A 24,689-nucleotide genomic window follows, 5' to 3' on the forward strand; every position below is an offset into this window, starting at 1 on the left:
GTCCACTACAGTGGGTTTACACTATTTTAATAGAAACCTTTTAGTCATATTATAGTCATATAGTCTCATATAGTCAAATTTAACCATTTGCTATAACTTTAACAATTGTGAATTAACTTTGAATACTATTATTTAGAAGTACTTTTTTTTAATTTTTTTTCTTAAAAGGAACAAATGACAAAACTCTAGTGGGGGGAAACCTAGCCTCCTCCCGAAATAATTAACAGGAAAAGCTTGAAGCATTTTTTCCTCCATTTTTAAGATCATGTAACATTATATTTTATTTGTTTTCTAGTCTTTATATTTAACAACCCGTCCTCCATTTGTTTCTTTTTTAAGTCCCATCCTTTGTCTCTAAGGTCTAGTTCAATATAATTTTCCATAATAGCAACATACGTTTTTGTCAATTCAGTTTCCTCAGATTGGGTTTTTGTAAAGGAACATCATCATCACAATCTTCTAAAGATTGCAGAACAGCTTGAGCTGTCTTAGCTAAAGTGTCATCATCAAGGTCATACTTATGCAAAGATTCCTGTGCCGTTTGAACCAAAACAGCCCCCTACTTATGTTTCCGGACCATTGTCTCTAGGACCTGGTCCCATGTTTCAGTATCAAAAGTGCCAGTATCAGGAAACCAAAGATCATATTCAGTAACAACATATAAACTGTCAAGAATTTGAGAGAGTGGGACTTTTGCCCCGTATTCAGCCAATAAATATTTCAACAAAGAAGCAAAAGTAGAAAGATGAGAAGAATACCCCATTCTGTTATTTTCCCCCTTGTTTACTCACCACCTTATGTAAACTGTCACCTGCTGCCTTCATCACCTCGTCACTCTCGGTGGGAGGTATCACCTTCAGGTCCAAAATTTGGGCGCCACTTGTGGACTTCTAGTGAGTCCTGGACCTAGGACATGACAGTGAAGGAAATTAGACATGGGGGACTATAATGCCCAACATGCAGTAAATCTTTATTTTCTTAGTGCTCATTATATACTATTTTAATTGCAGCAGGTGTAACATCAAAGCATACCATATAATGATAACATGTATAAATGATTAGTCTTCTTTCTTACTATTATCTATTTACTTCAGACAGTAGGGTACCAGGTGATTAGTTCTCACACACATAATCTTATCGCCACCTAGCTAGAGCTTGGGAAGTTCACTCATTATTTCTGTTATTCTAAGACTGTGGAGATGTAGAGGCCTGACTCCACGGAGGTCACTTTCCGGGCACTCAACACCAGGTCCTGTCACTCAGAGGTTTTCCTCCGAGACGCATGTGTTTTCACATGCTTTAGGGACTCAGGTCAAGGCCCTTCTGCTCACTGTGTGGTGTCTCTCCCAACATACAAGAAAAAAAAATGTTATGATAGATGTCATCTGAGAAAAATTATTCCAAAAATCCACATTGCTTCATTAAGTGAACAGGAATATCAATTTTTTTCTGATTTAAGATTGCAATAAATTTGGGCAAGTAGGAAAACCACAAAGGAAAAGATGTTAGAGATCAGAAAGAACAAAAAGTTAAATAAATTGAGTTATATAAATTGAATAAGAGAAATTGTAGTCCAAGAGGAAATTCTGTGATGCAAAATAAAAAGCAAGTTCTACTTCTTACTTAGTCAATTAAATCCAATTTCTGATTATTTGTCTCTAGTGTCTCAAATTCTTGAGCTTGAGGACAATTATCTTTTTGTAGTTTTCTTTAGAATGAATGTTGTCAGGGCACCCTTTATATCTTTGTTCCTCAGATTGTAGATGAAGGGGTTCAGCATGGGTGTTACCAAATTGTACATCACTGAGGCTATTGCACTTGATTGTGAGCTTTGGGGAGCAGCAGAGCTAAGGTACACTCCAATGCTTGTACAATAAGATAAGGAGACAACTGAGAGGTGAGATGCACAGGTGGAAAATGCTTTATACTTGCCCTGAGATGATGAGATTCTACATATGGAGGAAACTATCTTAGAGTAAGAGAAAAGGATACCAAAGAGGGAATGACCACCCAGTAAGACAGACACAAAATATATCACCACATTATTGAGAAAGTTGTAGTAACATGCCTGTTTGACAATCTGATTGAGTTCACAGAAAAAATGTGGGATTTCCAAATTTGTACAGAAGGACAGCTGTAATAATATTAAGCTTTGTATTAAGAAACAAAGACCGCTGATGATCCAGGAGACTGGAACCAGCAGCCCACACAGCCAGGGCTTCATGATGACCATGTAGTGCAGGGGGTGGCAGATGGCCCCAAAGTTGTCACAGGCCATTACAGTGGAGAGACAGGTGTCCAACCCAGTAAACAGTATGAAAAAGTGTACCTGGGTGATGCATCCTTTGTTGGTTATGGCTTTGCTTTCTGTCTGGATGTTGACCAACATCTTCGGGATGGTGGTGGAGGTGAAACATGTCAGCAAAGGACAGGTTGGAGAGGAAGAAGTACATGGGTGTCTGGCGGTGGAAGTCTGAGCTGACGGTCAGGATGATGAGCAGGTTTCCAAACACAGTGATCAGGTATATGGTGAGGAAAAGCCCTAATTTGAGGGGCTGAGGATCCCCAAAAGGAAACCATACACATTATAATAAAGTTCTTACAAAAAATATAAATGGAGGCATTTCATAGGTTAATAGCATAAGTTTGTGAAAGTAAGTCTTGTTATTTTCTTTTTTCCTGCAAATCACTTGCACTACCTGAAAACAGTCAATGATATACACATTTCAGAATTTCTTCTCCTGAGATTTTCAGAGGCAACTTTTTTCCACATACAACAGCACTAGAGCTTTCTGGCTTGGAAGGTAGTGATAGGAAAAGAGTACTGAATCCAAGTCCAGCTTTTTCTTTAACCCATCTCACAGATTCTCACAGGCGTTCTGAGTATTTTAACATACATACTCTTTCTGTCACTAGATTTATTTTTTGTTCTTGTATTTTTGTAAATTACTTTAATAACTTGTAATACTTTAATAACAAATGTAAAATACCTTATTCAGTGAAATAAATTGGTATTTAACAAAAAAAAAAAATTTTTCCCCCTGTGGATCTTGTGCTATACGGTTTTACTAATAGATTATTTTATATCTGCAATACAAATTGAATGCTGACTGTGATTTAAGCTCTATCTAGGCAATGAGTTTAGGGCGTTGTAAAACAAAATTCCAATTCAATGGTGTAGAAAGAATGTACAAGCACACAATATAATTATGTAACATTCTACAAGTTGACACGTGATATGAAGAGTAGGAAGCCAAATATAAAAAAAAAAGTGAATAGGGGATTTACTTTTTCTTGGGTATTTAGATAAGATTTGTTGACCTGCAGATATGCCACATTTGAGCAAAGACCTCAGGTCAGAGAGAGAAGGGGGATGCAAGTTTATGTTGGGGTGTGTGTCCAACAGAGGGAACAGCCAGGGCAAATACCTGAAAGATGGTTGTTTCAAATACTCAAGTCAAAAAAAGTGAAATCATCTGCACAGCAAAAGAAACCATCAATAAAACAAAAAATACTACTTAATGGGGGGAATGGGAGAGAGAGAAACAGGAGGGGGAGGAGGGGGAGAAATGGGAGAAGATGAGCGGAGATTGAAAAAGAGGATGAGAGTGGAAGAGCAAAAATTAAATGAAAAAAGAGGAAAAACATTTTAATAATCTAGGTGGTTCCTCAGAGACTGGGGTCTGCTGGACTTTTCAACCCTGATTATACTTCCCTGATACAAAACAAAAGGATAAAGAATAAAAACAAATTGTCAAGTTAAGAAATAGTGATATTTTTATGATCTATTTATGATGAATACCTTACATATTCTACACCCAAAAGAAAATGGGCCAGTTTCTGGGTGTCAGCATTAGTGAGATTTGGGCAGGTCTTTCTGTGGTGGTCTGTCCTATGCACTGTAAGATATTTGGTGCATCCAGATCTCCCCGTGTCTTTGCTGTGAGCCTGTGATGTCTGTGGACATTTCTGTGTCTCTGGAGGACAAAATTGCCCACTTAGAACCTCACTTTGAACTTAATATCCACATATTTTCTGAATATTGCTATAATAACAATTTAATGATATAAAAAGCGTTCAACATTGTTTTCAAACTGTGAAATATTACACAGCCATTGAAGTATTTAATCAAGCAAATTAAAAAAAAAACAGGTATTTCTTAGATGACAACAGGTAAGTGTTCTTGGCCTCATTTATCTCTCCTAAGAGTCAACTGGATTGCTGGGTTCACCTGGACTGATCTCTGTGAGGGTCTTGTGTGGAGATCTGAATTCCTTATTGGATGAAAGTGATGGAGACCGAGGTCTGTACCCAGATGAGACAGCAGGGAGTAGTGAATCATCTGTCCCCTAGCCTGAATTGGCACTCAACATAAACACACACACACACAAAAAGCATGCCCCTTCCAGCCCAAGGTTATATATTTTGGGAATCGACACTTGTGTTTAAAAAGCTCTCTCTGTTCTGCTCATTAGTCACATTTCCTCTTGTTATTCCAATATCTAGCCCACAGTTTTCCTGTGGAAATTTGTTCTGGACAGCAATAGGAGGTTTCAATATTCCCAAAAGGTCAGGTTATAAATCAAATAAATTCCATTTTTTTCATTCCTTTATGAAATTGCCTTTTTTTTAGATCTCTTAATTTCCTAGTGCATTTTCTCTCTTCTGGGTTAAAATTTTCTAACCAAGTCCAAACTCAGGAATGTGTCTGGATTAGGTCCCTCTTGTCTTCAAAGCTTTGGTTCATGCTGGCAACATTACTCCTCGTATTCAGACAGTTGCTGTCATGCTTCTCAACAAGATATAAACCCGAGCTCTTGTGATAATAGAACACTCCACTGATCTCATAATCATCATGGCCCATGCTTAAAAGATAAGAAACTTCTTACTTCTGTCACATTAATCTTTGGAAACAACCCAAATGCCCAAAAATAGATGACTGGATCAAGAAGATGTGGTACATATATACCATGGAATATTACTCAGCATTCAAAAAAGATAAACACATGCAATTTGCAGCAACATGGATGGCGCTGGAAGGGATCATGCTCAGCGAAATAAGCCAGAAAGAAAAAGAAAAATACCGGATGGTCTCACTTATAGCAGGAATCTAGAAAACTTAAATAAGGGACCAGGAAAATGAATAACTATAAGAAAGTGAAAATCAAAATCAACAAAAAACTATGAACCAGAGACACTTTTAGGGGGGCAGGGGCGGGAGGGGAGGGATTGGGGTCAGAATGGGGGGGCTGCAATTGTATGGGGAATATAACAATAAAATTTATAAAAAAAAAAAACATTTAAGGGGGAAAAAAATAGCTATAATTTAGTCCCGCATTATAGTTTTTATCAATTACATACTACATAGGTTGATTTGTCTACTATAACCAGGCATAGAATTGTATAAGGACTCTGTGATTTAATTTTTAAGAACATGCATTCCCTGTGAAGTACATTCCCTATGAAGTACTCTATCCTCTATAGCAGACTGGGGTCCTGGAGTGATTTAGTCATCTGCCCAAAGTTAAATGCATCAAAGTAAAGGCCCGTAATTGCAGTTCTGTGAGGATACTTCTAGGACTTAAATTTTAGCCAGTGCTTCTCAACGAGAAATCAGTGTTTCCTGTGGGGATATTTGACAGTGTTTTATTGGCAGCTGCTGAACACCTACAATCCACAAGACACTGGATCCCCAGACCACAAACTCTTTTATTGTGTCACAACTCTCAAGAGTTAGAAGGTGAGGGCCTCCCCTGGTGGCCCAGCAGTTGAGCGCTGGGCTGCGAAGCTGCCTGCAGCCTCTGCAGAGCCAGTTAAATCCCTGGCCACCAGCGAGGGTCCCAGTTGGTGCGACAGACCTCTCCTGCTATGCCTGCTGCTCCCCTCAGCAGTGTATTTCGCCAGTTGGCCTGTTCTGTTCCCCGCTCTGGCTCTGGTGAATTCTCTCCCCCTCCCGCACTTCTGACTGTACCCAGTGCTTATATAAATAAAAATAAATAAATAAATCTTAAAAAAAGGTGAAAAAAAAAAACTACGTAGACCAGAAATGACCCTACTTCAAATGCATGATCTGTGGCATCAGATCCTGCAAGCCAGGGATTTTAACATCTCGAGCATTCCAGAATTTCTAGTAAGTTCCTGATGATGTCAGTGCTGCAATTCCTGATCTGTGGACCACTCTTTGAATAGTAAGTCTATGCTCCTGTGTCAGAGTCAGGCCTCCTATAGCTTCAGGCCTCCTATACAAAATCCATTTTGCATGTAATTTTGAACAAAGAGTGTATTTGCTCACATCAGTGAGAGATTCTTTGTTTATTTTCTTTTAGATAACAGTCCTTGAGTGACAAAAATTAATGCTGTTGTAGAAATTCTGGCCTTTCACCAAGGCAGAGGAAGAACAAGCAGTACTTCAGGAATGGTGAAGTCAGGAAGAGTTTTATTACTCATGCATGAAGTCCCAGACCTGGGTAGCCCTGTAAGGTCTGAATAAGGGTTTAAAGACATAGGGTTCCTTTTATAAATAACTGTCTTCATATTTCTTGCATTGATAGCATTGTTATTCAGCTGGCACACCATTTGCTGCAAAGTCCCCAGACAAGGAAGGGGAGGACAGGCAAAGGGGAAAAGATGCAGACATCAGGAGATGGCCTTGGAGACACAGACCAGCTTGACTGCTACTCAATCCTTTTGAAATGCACCTTTGCTTAGATAGGAGTGCTGAGGCCCTGGCCATGAATCTTTAAAGGGAGAGAGCTGTATGTAAGCAAACTTGTTGATTATGCCTGCATTGGAGTGTTCATTGCACCTGGTCTGGAAGTTCTGCCAGTTTATTATATTCATTTGCTCAATAATACATTTTCTCATCAATAACATCATGGAAAGAAAACTGTAGCAGGCCCTGTAAAAGTCCCAAAATATGTGTTCATCTCAACCCCAAAACTTTGTAAATGAGTTTTCTAGCAATGAATGATTAAGCAGATGGCATAAGAGTACTAGTATTTAAACAAGAAGGTAAGATTAACACATGAAATCCTGTAATATATACATCCCAGGGACATGGACTTTCCTAGCTGATCATTGTTTATTTTTAGAGGAAATATTTCCATCAAAAGGAAGAAATGAGAATGAATATGAAACATATTGAGATTATTGGAGAATGAGTAACTAAACCAGGTCTGGGAAGCTGTTAAACATTACCCCCAACGTATGCCCAGGCATGTTCAAACACATGCATCTCTGGAAACCAGTTGAAACAAAGTTGGCCTGCCACACACCATGAGGGATGAAGCTCAAGTAATTAATGCTCAATTAACTCTTCATATGGATATTATTTGATGTGGTGTTGGAAATGTGAGCAGGGTCTTTGAGTTACCTCTGGAAAATTTTCAGAGTTCCCCTTTCAGTGGAACAAAGACCTTTGCATGACACAAGGAAGCAAGGTTACAAAAAAAAAAAGTTTTATTAGGGAAAGAAGGGAAAAGTGAGTCACCTGTGTAGTCACAGATGGACAGGAAAGCTGCATCTTACCAGTGCAGAATCGTTCTGACACAGTGGTCTTGTTTTGGGGAGGGGCTCATTCCTTTGTGGAATTAATTATCTAATGTTAAGTTAATTACTTCTAGACTGTGAGTAGGCTGATTTGTAGGAACCAGTGAAATCTACAATGGTCCTCTTTCTCCCTATCCCCACTTCTGCTGTGCACCTCCAGATACTTTTTAGAGCAATCTGACACAAGCTGTAGCATTGGCCCTGAGGATTTTTCACTTCTATAACTGATTTAACTACTGAACAGGCAGAGAAACCTCTAAGCAAATGGTTGTAAAAGTCCCCTGAGAACAAGCACCTGTCCAGGTGCAATTAATATTCCAATGCAGGAGTAATTAACAAGTGTGCTTACTTGCCAATCTTTCCTTCAGAAATTCCTGGCCAGGTCTCAGTACTCCTATCTAAACAAAGTTGCAGATAACTGGTCAAGCTGGTCTGTCACATCAAGGCCGTCTCCGGATAGTTACATCCCCCTTAGCACTCCCAAACTACACTGTCCTTGTGAAGCCCTGCATCAAATGATTGTGCCTATTGTAAAGCAATCTACAAATGTGTAGGGTAAGGAAAAATGTCAGGCTTTTCTGCCCTCCCGCCATCAGGATAGATGATGGATCCTTGCGGTCCTGAACACATGCCTGATGGCGGGTACCTGGAATAGGGTTGGGCATAGGTAGATGGGATTCACCTGGGCTAAGATTGTGCTTTTTAAGGGCGGCATCACGGGGACGCCAGCAGGAGCAGAAGCCAAAGAGAAGCCGAGAGAGAAGCAAAGAAGCAGAAGCAGACAACTCCAGAGCCCAGATATAGTGAAGATTTGCTGGGAGCTGGGAGGACTGCCAACCTCCCAGCCTCCTAGCACCCCGACCTGCCGTGTACCAGGTAAATCCCAATAAAAGACCTGCAAAAAACCACTGAGGACTCTGACTCCTCCTTCCCCCGTCTGCTGGATCAGAAAACCTGCACTGTGTTCATTCCTGCCCTTACAAAATGTAACAATAATGTATAAAAAGAACACTCTGTCTTTAGTCAAGGCTCAGATATAACAGGAACTTTCTGGGTCTGGGTCCACATGCATGTGAAGTAAAACTCTCCTGACCTCGCCATCCCTGAGGTACTTGTCTTTTCCTCTGCCCAGGTAAAAGCCACATTTCCACTACACTGTGCTAATCATTTCTATCCCCAACTAACATTTTCTGGTTTTGTGTCAACTCCATTCCAAGTTTTCAATTCTGCTGCATAGGATTGAAACTCAACCAATCAATGCTATATTAATTTTTCACCTGATTTGCTTGTCATTTTTAAAAAAGATTTATTTATTCATACATACGAGAACCAGGGTACAGGCCAGATGTGCAGGAGGGTGAGAGAATTCACCAGAGACAAAGTGGGGAACAGAACAGGCAGAATGAATGAAATACACTGCTGAGGGGAGCAATGGGAGAGACAGGAGAGGTCTGCAGCGCCATGTGAGTATCTCCCTGGCCTACTGGGATGGAACCTGTGCTGCAGAGGCTGTGGATAGCTTCATAGCACTGTGCTCAATGGCCTGTGCCACTAGGGAGGCCCTTGATTTGCTTGTTATTGAACCAGTTGAAATCTGTTAAGTTCTCACCAAATTTTCATAGTTGACCTCCAATAAGAAAAACATAAACTCCGATTCCTATTTGCATAGCTGGTGAGAGAGAGAACTAGACTACATTGTCTATGTGAATATAAGTCCTACCAAATGCAGATAGTAAGAACAATGATTCAAAGGCTTCCTGAGTCATCTAACCCAGCAACAGATCTAATAAACTCTCAAGTAAACACAATTTACTGCATAAAAAGCAAAGATAATCCATAATTATCTAGTAATCATAATTTTCCTTTTAATGTTGAAGAGAGGCAAAAAAAAATCTCAGGTCTACCTGTAAATTCTCCTTCAAGCACAACTATAAAAGCCATCCTGACTCACAAATCTCCACAGTTCATTGGCAGCAAGGCTGGATTGACCCACTCACGTCTCTCCCTAAGGAGGCTGCTCTGTTACTCAGTATGTTTCCAAGTAGGGAGAGGTGAGGAGAGTCTTAGACACAGCAGACCGTTTTGGGGAAAACATATGCTATGGTGCACCCAGACTCGTACAAGGGGCTTCAGCTATGGGTGTGAAACAATACAGTGCTTCCTGCCTGCAACCAGATAAAAGGCTCAGTCTCAGCATGTATCTGGTTAGTGTTAGTGACAGTAGGGCAATTCACACCCCATGCTTTTCTCCTGCAGCGAGAAGGAAATCTTCTGCCAACCTCCAAGTGCCATGACATTGAGATGGGGATTGGGAAGCACGTTGCAGGCATGGAGAAGAGTTTGGGATGATAGAAGAGAAAGAATGGTAGAGCTTTATCAGCACTGTGCCCCCCCAAGACTTGAAAGGCATCTGGGCTCCCACTTGTCACAGTCTTTCCCCCACCATCATCACCATTCACTGTTTTTTTTATTATTTTTAAAGATTTATACAAGATTTGTACAAGAACTGGGGTACAGTCCAGATGTGCAGTATGGTGAGACGATTCACCAGAGACAGAGAAGGGAACAGAACAGGCTGACTGATGAAATACACTGCTGAGGGGAGCAGCAGGTGAGGCAGGAGAGGTCTGCTTGCCATGTGGGTTCCTCCGAGGCCAACAGGTACGGAACCTTCATTGTAGAGGCTGTGGAGAGCTCCACAGCGCTGTGCTCAACTGCCTGCACCACCAGGGAGGCCCACTATTCACTCTTGAAGGCTTCTTAGATTCTGTGATAAGGAAAGTAGTCATCAGAAGGCATGGAGAGAGTGAAGAAGTGACAGGTGAGGGACAGTTGTAGAACATTCTCATTGAATTTTAATGGAGAGTGAATGAAGTGTGGACAGATATGGACATGTGAGGTTGTTCTTGCCAATTCATAGTTATGTTAATGATGGACAAGTCAGTAACAATTGAAAATATAAAGTAAAATATATTGAGCTTTATTTTAAGCCTCTCTATTGATGTATCAGGTTTCCTTGGGTATGGATATTTCATACTGAAAACCTAAACTTGGTAGTGTTAGGGGGAAAGGATGTCCTGTGAAAACTCTATACAAGTTTTGTGGACACCACCCCACTCCAATAAAACACCTGGAACTGCTGGGGCCTCCCTGGTGGTGCAAGGGTTTAAGCACCACAGTATGAAGCAATCTGCAGCCTCTGCAGCACAAGTTCAATATCTGGCCAGGCAGGGAGCAACACACATTGCGAGGCAGACCTCTCCTGCCTTCCCTGCTGCTCCCCTCAGCAATGTATTTCAGTCAATCTGCCTGTTCTGTTACCTGCTCTGTCTCTGGTGAATCCTCTCATGCCTCCACATCTGTGCCTGTATCCCAGCTCTTGTATGCATAAATAAATAAATGTTTTAAAAAAAAAACACTGGGAATTACAAATCCCATGATTACCAAAGGGATAGTTGCAAGGATCTGAGCGCAGAGTTAAGCAGCCATTTTCTCTGTTTGTGTATTTAACCAGCCATGTGAGTGGCTCTCACTCTCTCATGACCAGGCAGCACTTTGTCTCTGTGGATGATTTGGAATTCCAGGTCAGTGGAACAGGTAGGAAATTTTATGAATTTATCTCCCTCTTTTTCTCCCTGAGTTATTCATTTCCTCATTTCCCCTTTCCTTGTAAATAAACCTTTGATTACCTTTTGTGTGTGCCTGCAGTTAAAGTCCCCTTTAAGTGTGCAGGTGAGGACCCACAGTCAAGCAACCCATTTTATATCAGGATTGCCCTATAACCATAGAACTGAAATTTTAATTCAAATTTGAGATAGTTTATACCATTATGTGGTATAATGGACTCTTCAGTCCATAACTGTAAACATGATTAACAATAATGCCCCTGAGGCATTAAGATTAGAAAAGCAGCCCATTGTAAAAATAGTGGTCACTCATTCCACTTTAATTTTTTGTATCTCTACATTATTTTATTACATATGAATCCAAACATTCACTCCTTTTTTTTTTCTGTCATCTTCACCCTTCTCACAGGTTAAGTTCAACATGAAAAAAGAAATCAGAAAAGCACCTCTGTGTGCATACATACATACACCTGTATACACCTGTATACACTCTGTGCATATACCTTTGTGGTGCCTGTTGAAGGAAAAATGTGTTCAAACACACATATGTGCACACAACATTTGCACTTAGACCAAAACTGAGCCACTAAAGCCCAAAATCTTCCCACAAGTAGAAGACACCTTCTGGTGAGGACCCATTGGGTAGGGACACAGGGGCCAGACAAGTCAGGAATAAAAATTTAAAAAATCAAAATGAAGATAAAGGCTGCCATTGTCAGCCTCTCCACTTAGCTCTCACCAATATATCTATTAAAATTGCTAAAAAAAAAAAATAGGAGAAAACCTAACAAATGGAAATTATCTCTGCTCATAGAAAGGAAGAATTTGGAAGAATTTTTATTTATTTATTTATTTTGCGAGCAGAGTGTCTCCAAGATGGTCACTTGGGGAAGGAGGCATCTTGGCCCAGGCAGCAGCAGTGGCAGCACTCAAGACAGGTTGACACTATTGGTCACAGACTGGTACATGGTACATGAGATCTACAATGGGAGAACATCCTGTACCAGTTTGAACAGGAGCTGGAGCAGGCCCTGGAAGCCCAGTATAAGTATGTCGTCATCCAGCTCATCTGCATCAGCAGTGAAACTTCCTGGCTGCTGGATCACTGTGGGCAACTGCTTGCACAAGATCACCATGCTGGTGGGTTCTGGCTGCCTCTATGCCCCATTGGCACTGCCCTTATATTATTCCCACTACACCTCCCTGCCTGCTTGCATATTGAGCCTGGCTTGCTGCATCCTCTATGGCATTTCCTGACAGTTCAACCCTTACTGCAAATACCAGGCGGAGTCAGATGCCTGTAAACTGCCCTGCTTGCTTACCCCTGCACATACTTACTTCTACCACTCTAGTGGTGCTGGTCCTGAAGAATGACTCGCACAGAAAGAGACTGCACTACAGGATAGCACTGGCCATTCTGTTGTACTGTGTAAAGAAAATTTATGAACTCTGCTCCCTATGATTTCAGCAGAACAGGGAGAGAAGCAAACAACCCAGCCATGACAGAGAACAGAGTATTCAGATTGACCTAGTAACATTTTCCTCCATGGGTAAGCAGAACCTTTGAAGGTGCTGAGTCCTCCCAGCTTGGGAAGGTGTTATTTAAAAAAAAATAATCACAGATTGTGAGTGCATCCAGGGTCTTTTCAACTCATTACACTAAGATATGTTTTTTTGTAACCCACATGGGTCTGAGATGTTGAAGTCTGACTGGGCAGTGTAACCTAAATGGACTCAGCTCTACTGAGGTTGCACGATCATGCTTGGTGGGGGGGGGGTTCTTTAAATATATTGTTTAATTGTACCATTCAGAGGCAACCAGAAGCTATTGACCATTAAAATTTTGAGATTTTCAAAAATGAATCAACATTGTCAAAATCTCCATCTCAGCAAATGTAATTGATGGATTCAATCTAATCCCAATTAAATCTCAATGGCATTCTTTAAAATATAGATTATTTTATTACTGAAACTCATATGGAAACACAAACATCCCTAAATAGTCAAAGTTCTCTTAACTAAAAAAGGGGAACAATGGAGGTATCATTTTTTTTAAGATTTATTTTTATTCATAAAAGAGCTGGGGTACAGGCCAGAGTTGTGGGAGGGTGAGAGGATTCACCAGAAAGAGTGGCGAGCAGAACAGGCAGATTAACCAAAAGCACTGCTGAGGGGAGCAGCGGGAGAGACAGGAAAGGTCTGCCGCGCCATCTGCCATTCTCCCTGGCTGGCTGGGAATAGACTCAGCACTGTGGAGGTTGCAGACAGCTTCACAGCACTGCACTCAACCCGCTGCGCCACCAGGGAGGCCCTGGAGGTATCATAATTCTGAACATCAAACAGTACCATGAAGACACAATACTTAAAACAGCACAGTAGTAGAACAAAAGTGACACATAGATCACTGGAATAGAACTGAATGTCCAACAATAAACTATATATTCATGGGCAAGTAATCCACAGTCAAGTTGTGGAGTGTACACAATGGAACAAAGAAAACCTCCTTAGTAAACCGTGTTGGAATAACTAGACTTCAACAAGCAAAAGAATAACATTAGAGAACTGTCTCATGCCATACATGAAAATCAACTCATAATGGATGAAAGACTTAGATATGAGATCTGAAACCATAGAATACATATAAAAATACAGGGAAAAAACTCCATAATTTAAATTTCAGAACCTTAAGGGAGAAGGAATATAGAGGAGAATATAGAAAACTAGGACTTCGTCAAACTAAAAGCCTTCAATATAGCACACAAGACAGCAACCAAAATTAAGAGGCAACCTAAGAAAAATAGGAGCACATTGTAAATTTGACAAGGGACTGATATCAGAGATCTACAGAGAGCTTATATACTAAACATGTAACCCAATCATAAAATGGACAGAAGAGCTATGTAGGCACTCCTCCAAAGAAGACATGCAGTTGGCCAAGAGACATATGAAAATATGTTCATCATCACTTAGTATCAGGGAAATGCAGAACAAAAGCACAATGAGATACCATCTCAGAAGTGTGAGAATGACCATAATAAAAACACCAAAATCAACAAGTGTTGGAGAGGGTGAGGGGAAAAAGAAGACTACTACACTGTTGGTAGGATGTATACTGCTCCTGACACTATGTTTAACTGTGTTGAATATCCTCAAGTCACTAAAAATGTATGTGTCATTTGACCCAGCAGTTCTACTCTTAGGAATCTACCCAAAGAACATTAAAAACACTAAATCAAGCTGGTATCTACACTGCTATGTTTATTGTAGAACTATTTACAGTAGCCAAGATCGGGAAAAATATTCAGTGTGACAAAACAGATGAATGGACTAAGATATGGCATGTACACAGTGACTAAAAATATAAACTCAGACATTTGTGACAACATAAATGGAGCTGAAGGGATTATGCTACGTGAAATAAGTCTGAAGGAGAAAGATAGATACCGGATGGTTTTCCTTCTATGTGAAATATAGAGACCCAAAGAAGGTCAGATAAAGAAAGTCTTAAAAGCTAACCATAGATCTGGTGTATCCAGGAGAGGAGAGGGAGGGGAAGAGTGAAAACAGCAGGGGAAAGAGTTTCTTGAACTATGAGTGAGGATCCCAAAGGGGGATGTGGTGGACTGGGTGCAATAGGGGAGACTGGGGTCTAAGAGAGGATTTCTAGGGCTGTGTTGTTGAGTATGGTGAAATAGCAATACAATTGTTCAAGTGTAAACCTATACCCCTAAGACATATGCCATGATATAGATCAATATTAACTCAATAAATATAACAAAATATATAAATAAATAAGGAAAAAAAAAGATTGACTACGATAAGACATTAAGATGAAAAATTTAACCATCCTTTAAATCTATGTCCAGGGCCTTCCCTGGTGGTGCAGTGGTTGAGCACTGGGCTGCGAAGCTGCCTGCAGCCTCTGCAATGCTGGTTCGATCCCCAGCCGCCGGCAAGGGTCCCAATGGCACGCAGACCTCTCCTGTTTTGCCTGCTGCCCCCTCAGCAGTGTATTTCGTCAGTTTGCCTGTTCTGCTCTTTACTCTGGCTCTGGTGAATCCTCTCTCCCTCCCACACTTCTGACTGTACCCAGTGCTTGTATAAACAAACAGACAAACAAACAAACAAATAAATAAATAAATCTTTAAAAAACAATCTATGTCCACTGCTCACCACATGTCCTTGTGTTTAAATTTCTATATACTTTTAATTGTATGTAATAAAATCATTCTTTTCAGTTCTATACTCTTTTTCTTGAGTTTCTTTTCAACATAAAATATGAAATTATAGGTTCTTCCTGGTGGTGGAAGATGTTAAGTACATTACTATGAAGCAGATTATCTGCAGCCTCTGTAGCAGGAGTTCAATCCCCAGCTGGCCAGGAAGCTACCCATATGGCACAGCAAACCTCTCTTGTCTCGCCCACTGCTCCTCTCAACAGTGTATTTCATTCAGTCTGCCTGTTCTGTTCCCCACTCTGTCTCTGGTGAATCCTCCACCCCTTGCACCTCTGGCTTCTACCCCAGTTCTTGTATGCATAAATAAATAAATATTTAAAAAATATATGTGATTATATGAGTCTGTTGTATACATATATCTGTGTTTGTTTATTCAAAATAAAAAATATGCAAATAAGTATACACATCTACATACATAAAACTTCAACCATAGGGCCTCCCCGGTGGTGCAGCGGTTGAGCACTGGGTTGAGAAGCTGCCCGCAGCCTCTGCAGCACCCAATCGATCCCAGGCCTCCAGGTGCGGGTCCCACATGGCGCGCAGACCTCTCCTGCCGCCCGCTGCTCCCCTCAGCAGTGTACTTCGGTCCTTCTGCCTGTTCTGCTCCCTGCTCTGGCTCTGGTGAATTCGCTCACCCTCCCGCGCTTCTGACTGTACCCAGTGCTTGTATAAATAAATAAATAAATCTTTAAAAAAAAAAAAAAACTTCCACCGTAAACATTTATTTATGTATTTAACAAAATATACCCACCCAATTCCTATTGTTTGCAACATTTATCAAAAGTGATATTTCTTATCCCATATTACCTTTAGAAATAAGGAATTTGAGGTATAGGAGCATACATTTTTAAAAGTTCACAAAAATAACATTAAGTCTTATCACACACATTGTTGAATTAGGCACAAATGGAAATATAAAACATGTACTCTAACTGTGTCTGGCTTCTTCTATTCATCAAACAGTACATTTTAAATATGTGCAAATTATAGTATTCACATATATGCTAATAAATTACTTAGAAGGAGAAAAATTCTAAGGTGCCTGGATCAGAGTATGATACATGGACAGTGACTGGTTCAAAGTGAGCAGTGGTGAGAGCTATCACTTCTACTTGAGAACAAAGGGAAATATCAGATGGGAAATAGGAATCATAGAAATAAATGAAAGTAATTCACATTTGATACTATTTTTTCTGCAAAAATAGAAGATGAGAGTAGATACACAAATATGGTGAATTGAGCATATATTCCCTGGAGAGATCCCCTGACACAGGCATCACCCTGGACGCGCCTCAGAAGCACAATATAGAGACGCAAGCTGCCTGTGGAGCCCTGCAGAGCCCACCTGGGTCAGAGAGTTCATCACACTCTCTTCTTGGTCCTGAAGGCCAGATATTAACTCACTTACATGTAGGATGGCCTGTTAATACTAGCTAACTGATACTGCAGTCAAAATAAACAGATGTGAAGAGAGTTATAATAATCTTTGCTGGGTTATTTTTTTCAGCATTTGTTGTTATACTTATTTCATATGACTGTACTTCAAAATTATATGCAGTTAATTTCCAGGTGTTTTTATATGCAGTTAATTTCTAGGAGTGGTGTTTTTGCAGGAAAACTGGCAGCCCTGATTCTAAGACCAGACGGGAATTCAATTTCTCTCATAGTCATCCTTTCAACATAAGAATGATAGACTACAAGCCTCCCTGGTGACACAGGGGTTAATATCTCAGTGATATCAGGCTAATGCCAGCCATTGCAACATGAGTTGGATGCCCAGCCAGGGAGTGAACCCACATGGTTCAGCAGACCTCTCCTGTCTCACCTGCTACTAAGCTCAGCAGTGTATCTCCCTCAGTAGATCTGCCTGTTCTGTTCCCCACTCTGTTGCTGGTGAACCTTCTCTCTCCCCAAACGTCTGCCTATACTCCATTTCTTGTATGTATAAATAAATAAAATAAATCCTAGAAAAGATGATAGAATACTATTTATAACATATATATATATATAAAGTATGGTAATGATAATAACATTAACCCATTCTTATGAAAAAAATATGAAGAGGGAGATTCCCTGAAGGCACAGGTGGTTGAGCACAGTGATGTGAAGTCGTCCACAGCCTCTACAGTGTGATTCCATCCTGGCCGGCCAGAGATATACCCACATGGCATGGCAAATTTCTCCTGTCTCATCCGATGCTCCCCTCAGCAGTCTATTTCAGTCTGCCTGCCTGTTCTGTTCCCGGATGTCTCTGATGAATCCTCTTACCCTCCCACACATCTGGCCTGTATAGCGATTCTTGTATAAACAAATAAATCTTTTAAAAAAGGAAAAAAAAATATGAAGAAGGGAGTTGTTTTTTAGAGCTAGCGAAGGAGTCCTAGATTTAGCAGCATCAGAAGATTTCAAGGAGGAACATGACATTAATGAAATAACATATTTTTTTAATTCCCATCACTATTAACTCCCTTACACACAGACATGAATCCTCCATATTTGCAAAAGTAGATGTACCACATGAAATGGAAATATTTTGCAATGCAATATGTGATTTAAATTTTGTTTTATCATGTTGAATATTACCTGTGATTCTAAGGTCAAATTAGGTCAATATATGTATTACAATGAGTTTTGGTGAAGACTCAAATGTGTGTAATCATGTTGGATTGAAGTAAAGGAGGCTTGGGCATACACTGAGCTGAAGGAGAACAGGATCCTAAGGAGGAGAATAAAATCTAGTGTGCTATGGAGCCCACTGTATGTTACCATCTTTGTTGTCAGGAGGATGGTTAAAGAGTGAAGAGAGAAGGGTGATGTACTCAAAAGTGAACAGCTTTGTTATTGTACTTCCTATGTTTTGAACTTCTATAAGTTTTCTTGGTCATCAGGTATAATTTGTTTGCAACAGGAATATGATAGCAGAATTTGATAACTTTTAATTACAACAAACAAAAAAAGTTTTTGGTATGTTATATGATATTGGGAGACATTATTCATAGAAATCCATGCTGTCTCATTAAGTGAATGGTAATATCTAATTTTTTCTGGTTTAAGATTGGAATAAATTTGGGAAAGTAGGAAGACCACAAAGGGAAAAGGTGTTAAATATCAAAAAGAGCAGAAAATTTAATAAAGTGAGTTACATAAAGAAAATAGAAAAGTTGAGGTTCAAGAGGAAATTGATGATGTGAAAAAAAGAGCAAGTTCCATTCCTTTGTTTGATCAATGAAGTCCAATTCTGACTATTAGTCTCCAATGTCTAAAATTATGGGTGCTTCTTCAGCCCTGGGACAATTATATTTTTGTAGTTTTCATTACAATGAATGTTGTCAGGGCCTTCTTTATGCCTTTGTTCCTCAGACTGTAGATGAAGGGGTTCAGCATGGGTGTGACCACACTGTACATCACCGAGGCTACTGTACTTGAGTGAGAGCTCTGGGGAGCAGCAGAGCTAAGGCACACTCCCAGGCCTGTGCAGTAAAAAGGATACAACTGAGAGGTGAGATGCACAGGTGGAAAATGCTTTGTACTTGCCCTGAGGTTGTACATATGGAGGAAACTATCTTAGAGTAAGAGTAAAGGATACCAAAGAGGGAACCACCACCAAGTAATATAGCTTCAAAATATATTATCATGTTGTTGAGAAAGGTGTCAGAACAGGCCAGTTTGATCACCTGATTGAGTTCACATAAAAAATGTGGGATTTCCACATTTGTACAGAAGGACAGCCGTAACAACATTAAGGTTTGTATTAAGGAACAGACAACACTGATGATCCAGATCACCAGAACCAGCATTCCACACAGGTGGGAGTTCATGATGACCAAGTAGTGCAATGGGTGGCATATGGCCACAAAGCGGTCATAGGCCATCAAGGTCAGGAGGAAGACATCCAATGCTGCAAACAATATGTAAAAATACACCTGGGTGATGCAACCTTTGTAGGTAATGACTTTGCTGTGTGTCTGTATATTCACCAGCATCTTAGGGATGGTGGTAGTGGTGAAACAGATGTCACCAAAGGACAGGTTGGAGAGGAAGAAGTACATGGGCGTCTGGAGGTGGGAGTCAGAGCTGACAGCCAGGATGAGCAGGTTTCCAACCACAGTGATGAGGTACATGGTAAGAAATAGTCCTAATATGAGGGTCTGCTGTTCTGCTTCCTCTGAAAATCTCAGCAAAAGAAATTCTGAAATTTGTGTATCATTGACAGGTTTCATGTAGTACAAGTAACTTCCAGGAAAAAGGGAAATAACAAAAACTTATATTACTAACCATCTTGAAATGCCTCCATTTATCTTTGTTTAAGAAGTTAATTATAATATTCTCTGTATGATTTCCTTTTGGACTCCTCAGTGACACCTTTGATACAGAATTTTTTGCCCAGTAATTTTTTTAACTTGTAGGATCATGCATTATACAGTTTTAATTAATAACAAATTCTTTATTTCAGAGATAGATCAATAAATTGTATGCTAACTTGTATCAATAAAATGTAGGCACTTTCTAGGCAATGACCTAAGGCATTGTAATACAAACTTCCAATTAAATGGTGGAAAAGGAATACATCAGTAAACAATAAAATTGCATAACATTTTAGATGGTAACTGTTGTAACCAAGAATAGGAAGCCAATTATAAAATAGATATTGAATAGAGGGTTTGGTTTTTCTTGGTTATTTAGATAAGGCCTGGATACCTGTGGACATGTCACATTTGAACAAAGACCTCAGGTGAGAGAGGGGAGGGAGACTCAAGGTTATGTGGCATCATGCATGCCTAGCAGAGAGAACAGCCAGTGCACAGTCCCTGAAGTTGATGCTTGCTTCAAATATTCAAGTTAAAAAAATGTGAAGCCATCTGCACAGCAAAAGAAAATATCAGTAAAACAAAAGACATCTTCCTGAATGGGGGGAAGGAGAAGCAAGAGAGGAGAAAAAGAGGATAATGCGGAGGAGTGGGAGGGGGGGATAGAAGGGAAAAGAAGTGAATAAAAGGAAAAGATTGAATAATCTAGTTGTCCCTCGGAGACTGGGCATGGTGGCCTTCTCTACCCTGATTATACTTCCTTGATACCCAGCAAAAATTATAACAGAATGAAACAAATGTTTGCCCAAGTAAGATATAGTAGTGCTTTTATGATCTGTTTAGGAAAGTTATCTTACAAGTTGTACACCCATGAGAAAATGGGCTGTGTTTCTGGGTGTCAGTACAAGTGATATTTGGGCAGGTCTTTCTGTGGTGAAGTCTGTCCAGTGCATTGTAAGATGTTTGGAGCATCCTGGTCCCTCCTGCCCTTGCTGTGAGCCTGTAATGTCTGTGGACATTTCTGTGTCTCTGGAGGACAAAGTTGCCCACTTAGGACCTCTCTTTGAACTTAATATCTACATATTTTCTGAACATTGCTATAATAACAATTTAGTGATAATAAAAATTTAATAACATAAGCACTGATTAACATCTATTCCACCCTGAAATATTACACAGACATTGAAATAATTACCTTCATTATATAATCAAACAAATGAACACACACACAGTGATCTCTTGCCTTTGGATGAAGATAATTGCAACATTAGGTAAATTGCAACGATGTTAAATGACTATATCTGGGCTCAGTTCTCTCTGCTGAGGGTCAAGCGAGTTGCTGGGCTCACCTGTACTGGGTCTCTGACAGGGTCTCCTGTGGAGATCTGATTTCCTTGTTGGATGGAAGTGATAAAGACCTGCGCTTTGTACCCAGATGAGACAGCCAGAAGGTGTGACCCATCTGTCTCCTAAGCAGGAATAGGATTCCACACAACCACATACACACAACAAAAGCATGCCCCTTCCAGCCCAAGTTTATATATGCCAGGAGTCAAATGATGTGTTTACAACTGTATTTGCTCATTAGTCACATTTTCTCATTACTCCAAAATCTATGCCCACAATTCCCCTGTGGAGAATTCTTCTGGACAGAAATGGAAGGCTTCCCTGTTCCCAAGAGTTCAGGTTAGAAATCAAGTTCTATTTTTTTACTCCCCTATGAACTTGCCTCCTTTTCTGATTTCCAAATTTGTAGTACATTATCTGATTTTAGATTTAAATTTTCTAACCAAGTTCAAGAATGAGAATTTGGTCTGGATTAGGTTCCTCATTTCAAAGCTTTGGCTCATGTGGGGAACATAACTCCTGGTATGCAGACACTTTCTGTCATCCTTCATATGCAGGCAATTGCTGTCAACCTGGGACCTTGTGATGATAGAACAGGGTACTGAACTCATGGGCTTCTTGACCCTTTGCTAAAATTATTAGGAGCTTCATTCTTCTGTCACATTAATAGCTATAATATAGTCCATAATCAGAGTGTTTATCAATTATATATTCTGTAGCTCATTTTATCCACTAGGGTATCTTTGATTTAATTAATGATATAATTTAATGGATGTTCATCCATTCCATGAGAAAGTATATTTACGAACTCTATTCTCCATTACAGACAGGGTTCTTGGTGGGGTTTAGTCTTTTTCCCAAAGTTAAATCCATCAAGTGATGGTCCTTAATTGCAGTTCTGTGAGGATACTGTCAGTACTCACATTCGGCATTGGTTCTCAACAAGATGTTTGTTTTCCACTTGGGGATACCAGTGTTTGATGGGCTGTTGCTGAACAACTACATTCCACAGGCCAGAGACTTCCGCAACCCCAAACAATTTTATTCTTCTCAACTCTCAATAGCTAGGAGAGAAAACCCATCCATACCAGCACTCACCCTACTTCTGTACAGGTCAGGAAGAGGTGCACCCAGTGAACCCCAAACCTGCCTGCTCTAAATAGGTTCCACCGTCCATGATGTTAAGTCAAAACATACTCTAGTACACATACCTTTAACGGAAAAGGACTTTAATGCAATTAATGTGCAATAGATAGAAGATAGGGAAAGAATATAGTTTACAAATCAGGCACCCAAAGTTAACAAATTCCTCATGTATACATGTCCAGCCCAACAGGTTGCCAAAAACAAGGCTGCTGAGGACCAAAACCTTGCCAAAATCTAAGGCACCTTCTGGTAGTTACACATAGGAAAGGTACAGAGGGACCAGGCAAGTGTGGGACAAAAGGAGCAAAATCAAAATCAAGACAGCGACTGCCATTATCATGCTGCTTATGAGTCTCTCATATACACATCATTTTCAAGCATTTCCTTCCATGTCCCCCACGTTCCTGGTCCCAGTCCAAGTCCAGCTTCTTCACATGAGTCTCTTCCATTATACACTAAAGTATATATCCACTTGTAACCAGAACTCAGCAGGTAGCAGTAGTGGTGTTATCTCCTCCTGTTCCACCATAGCCCAGTTGTTGTTGGGGCAGCATCTCTATCAAGAGCCAAACAGGGCCTCCCTTGTGGCGCAGGCAGTTGAGCGGCACACTGTGAATCTGTCTGCAGCCTCTGCAGCACTGGTTCTATCCTGGCTGGTTGAAGAGAATCCCACATGGCAAAGCAGACCTCTCCAGTCTTGCCCACTGCTCCCCTCAGCAGTGTATGTCAGTCAATCTGCCTGTTTGGCTTCCCACTCTGTATCTGGTGAATCCTCTCACCTTCCTGTGCATCTGGCCTGTACCCCAGTTCTTGTATAAATAAATAAATCTTAAAAAAAAAAGAAGCAGCCAAGCAACACTCAGAGAAGAGGAGGGGAGTTCTTCCTTCTCCCAAGTCTGAGCCATGAGTAATTAAGTTAGAGGGTATTTATAGACTTAAAGCAAGGGGTACAATCAGCTGGGAAAGCATGTATCAAGCATGTGGCCTGGCCAGAGGTATCAGCCTTTTCCCTAAAACTGCTAGTTTATAGGTTCAGTCCCGACTTCAGCAGGATAGTCTGCATTTTCTAAATCATCTCCCACCTTTTGATACCCCTATTTTGTACTTGGGAGTATCACTAGGGAATGTGTTTACAGGCTGATACTGTCTAAATAGCATCTGAAGATATTTTTTAAATATAAAAATAATAATTTTTTATTTTTTATATATCTTTTACATCATTGTTCATTTATGAACAATATTTGCCTTTTTTTTTCCTTTTATAGACTCACTCAATGAAGTGAGTGGCTAATTAAAGTGACAGGGACCAAAAATCAGGAGCAGGACAATGGAGGCTAGTGGTCCCAGAAGCAGGGTGAGCCAGGGCAGGAGTGTGATAGTCCAGCCCACCAGGAAGGTCTGTCCTGGTCCTTTTCTCAAGTGCAGAATCTACCCTGGAGCTGGTCAAGAGTTTCGTTAACCCCACCTGAATTATTGGCCTAGAAAGAACATTCTTCATTAAGGTAGAGGCATAGGTCTCCATGGGTGGCTGTTCTCAAGCCTAGGCCCCTACAGTTTTGGAGAACCACTGTGGGTAAGGAATCAACCTGATCTTGCAGGTCTTGAACAGATTTGGCCACTGCAGTGATATCTCTATCAACTGGTCGAGACAGTGTTGTGAACCTGTCTTGTGCTACACCTATTCTGGCTGTCCCCATCCTCATTCCAGAGGAAACTCCTAGTGCAACTGTAACAGGGTGGTCCCCCGGAAAGGGGGAGGTTCCAGGTTCCTTGCCCCACCCAAATGGAGGGTGGAGCTGAGGAGGAAGAGAAGAGGCTGCAGAGGAGACTGAGGAAGGAAGGAAGCAGGATTGAGCCAGAAGGAGATCTGGAGGAGGCACATGGAGCCTAGAGACATGTGAAAAAACTGCGCTTGTCTTTTGGTCGTGGACTGGGTGACACAGATGTGGGTGAGACCCGTGGGGAGGTGACCATGGCAGCTTTTATCTTGATTTTGATTTTGCTCTTATACTTCCGGGCTAGTCTGGTTGTTTCTTACCCTTTTCTGTGGGTCCCCACTGGAAGATGCTTTAGACTTGTGGCAGGCTTTGGGGCCTTGCTCTGGGCCGATCCCATATGGATGGACTTTTACCCACGAGGGGACGCGTAACTTTGGGTGCTTCATTTAGAAACTAGACTCTTTGCCTTTCCTGTATTGTTTCCTAGTTTTATTAAAGTTCCTTCCCATTAAAGTCTCACATGTTTTGTGTTGATGCAGCGGATAGCAGTCCCATTTAGAATAGGCAGGTTTTCGGGGTTTGGGCTTCCCCTCTCCCTGTCCTGTAACACAGCTAGGAGGGGAATAGCAAGAGGTAAGCCTAGAGACCACTGTCTCAGGCCACTCTGAGTGGCATATGGGGCTAAGTTACTAGGCAAAATAGAGAAGTCAGGAGTAAGCATGCTGGGTCCAGGGCTGCTGTTGCCCCTGGCCAGTCAGG

General features: G+C 40.7%; 1 protein-coding gene and 1 pseudogene across 2 annotated transcripts in view; one reads left to right on the plus strand and one right to left on the minus strand.

Annotated features, from left to right (window-relative positions):
• Positions 1 to 1,690: 1,690 nt before the first annotated feature.
• Positions 1,691 to 24,689, minus strand: part of LOC311181540 (olfactory receptor-like protein OLF4) — a gene marked incomplete at both ends in the record, with an annotated part of 34,788 nt that continues 11,789 nt past the window's right edge. The window contains 2 exons of the mRNA XM_084249994.1: positions 1,691 to 2,080; positions 19,087 to 19,645. Of these exons, the coding sequence (XP_084106120.1) occupies positions 1,691 to 2,080; positions 19,087 to 19,645 (949 nt within the window). The remainder of the gene's footprint in view (positions 2,081 to 19,086; positions 19,646 to 24,689) is intronic.
• Positions 12,051 to 12,636, plus strand: LOC311180567 (transmembrane protein 11, mitochondrial-like; annotated as a pseudogene). Its single transcript has one exon. The product of its transcript is annotated as a transmembrane protein 11, mitochondrial-like (transcript).

Source organism: Talpa europaea (genome assembly GCF_964194135.1).
Source record: "Talpa europaea genome assembly, chromosome: 12".
NCBI classification, from domain to species: domain Eukaryota; kingdom Metazoa; phylum Chordata; class Mammalia; order Eulipotyphla; family Talpidae; genus Talpa; species Talpa europaea.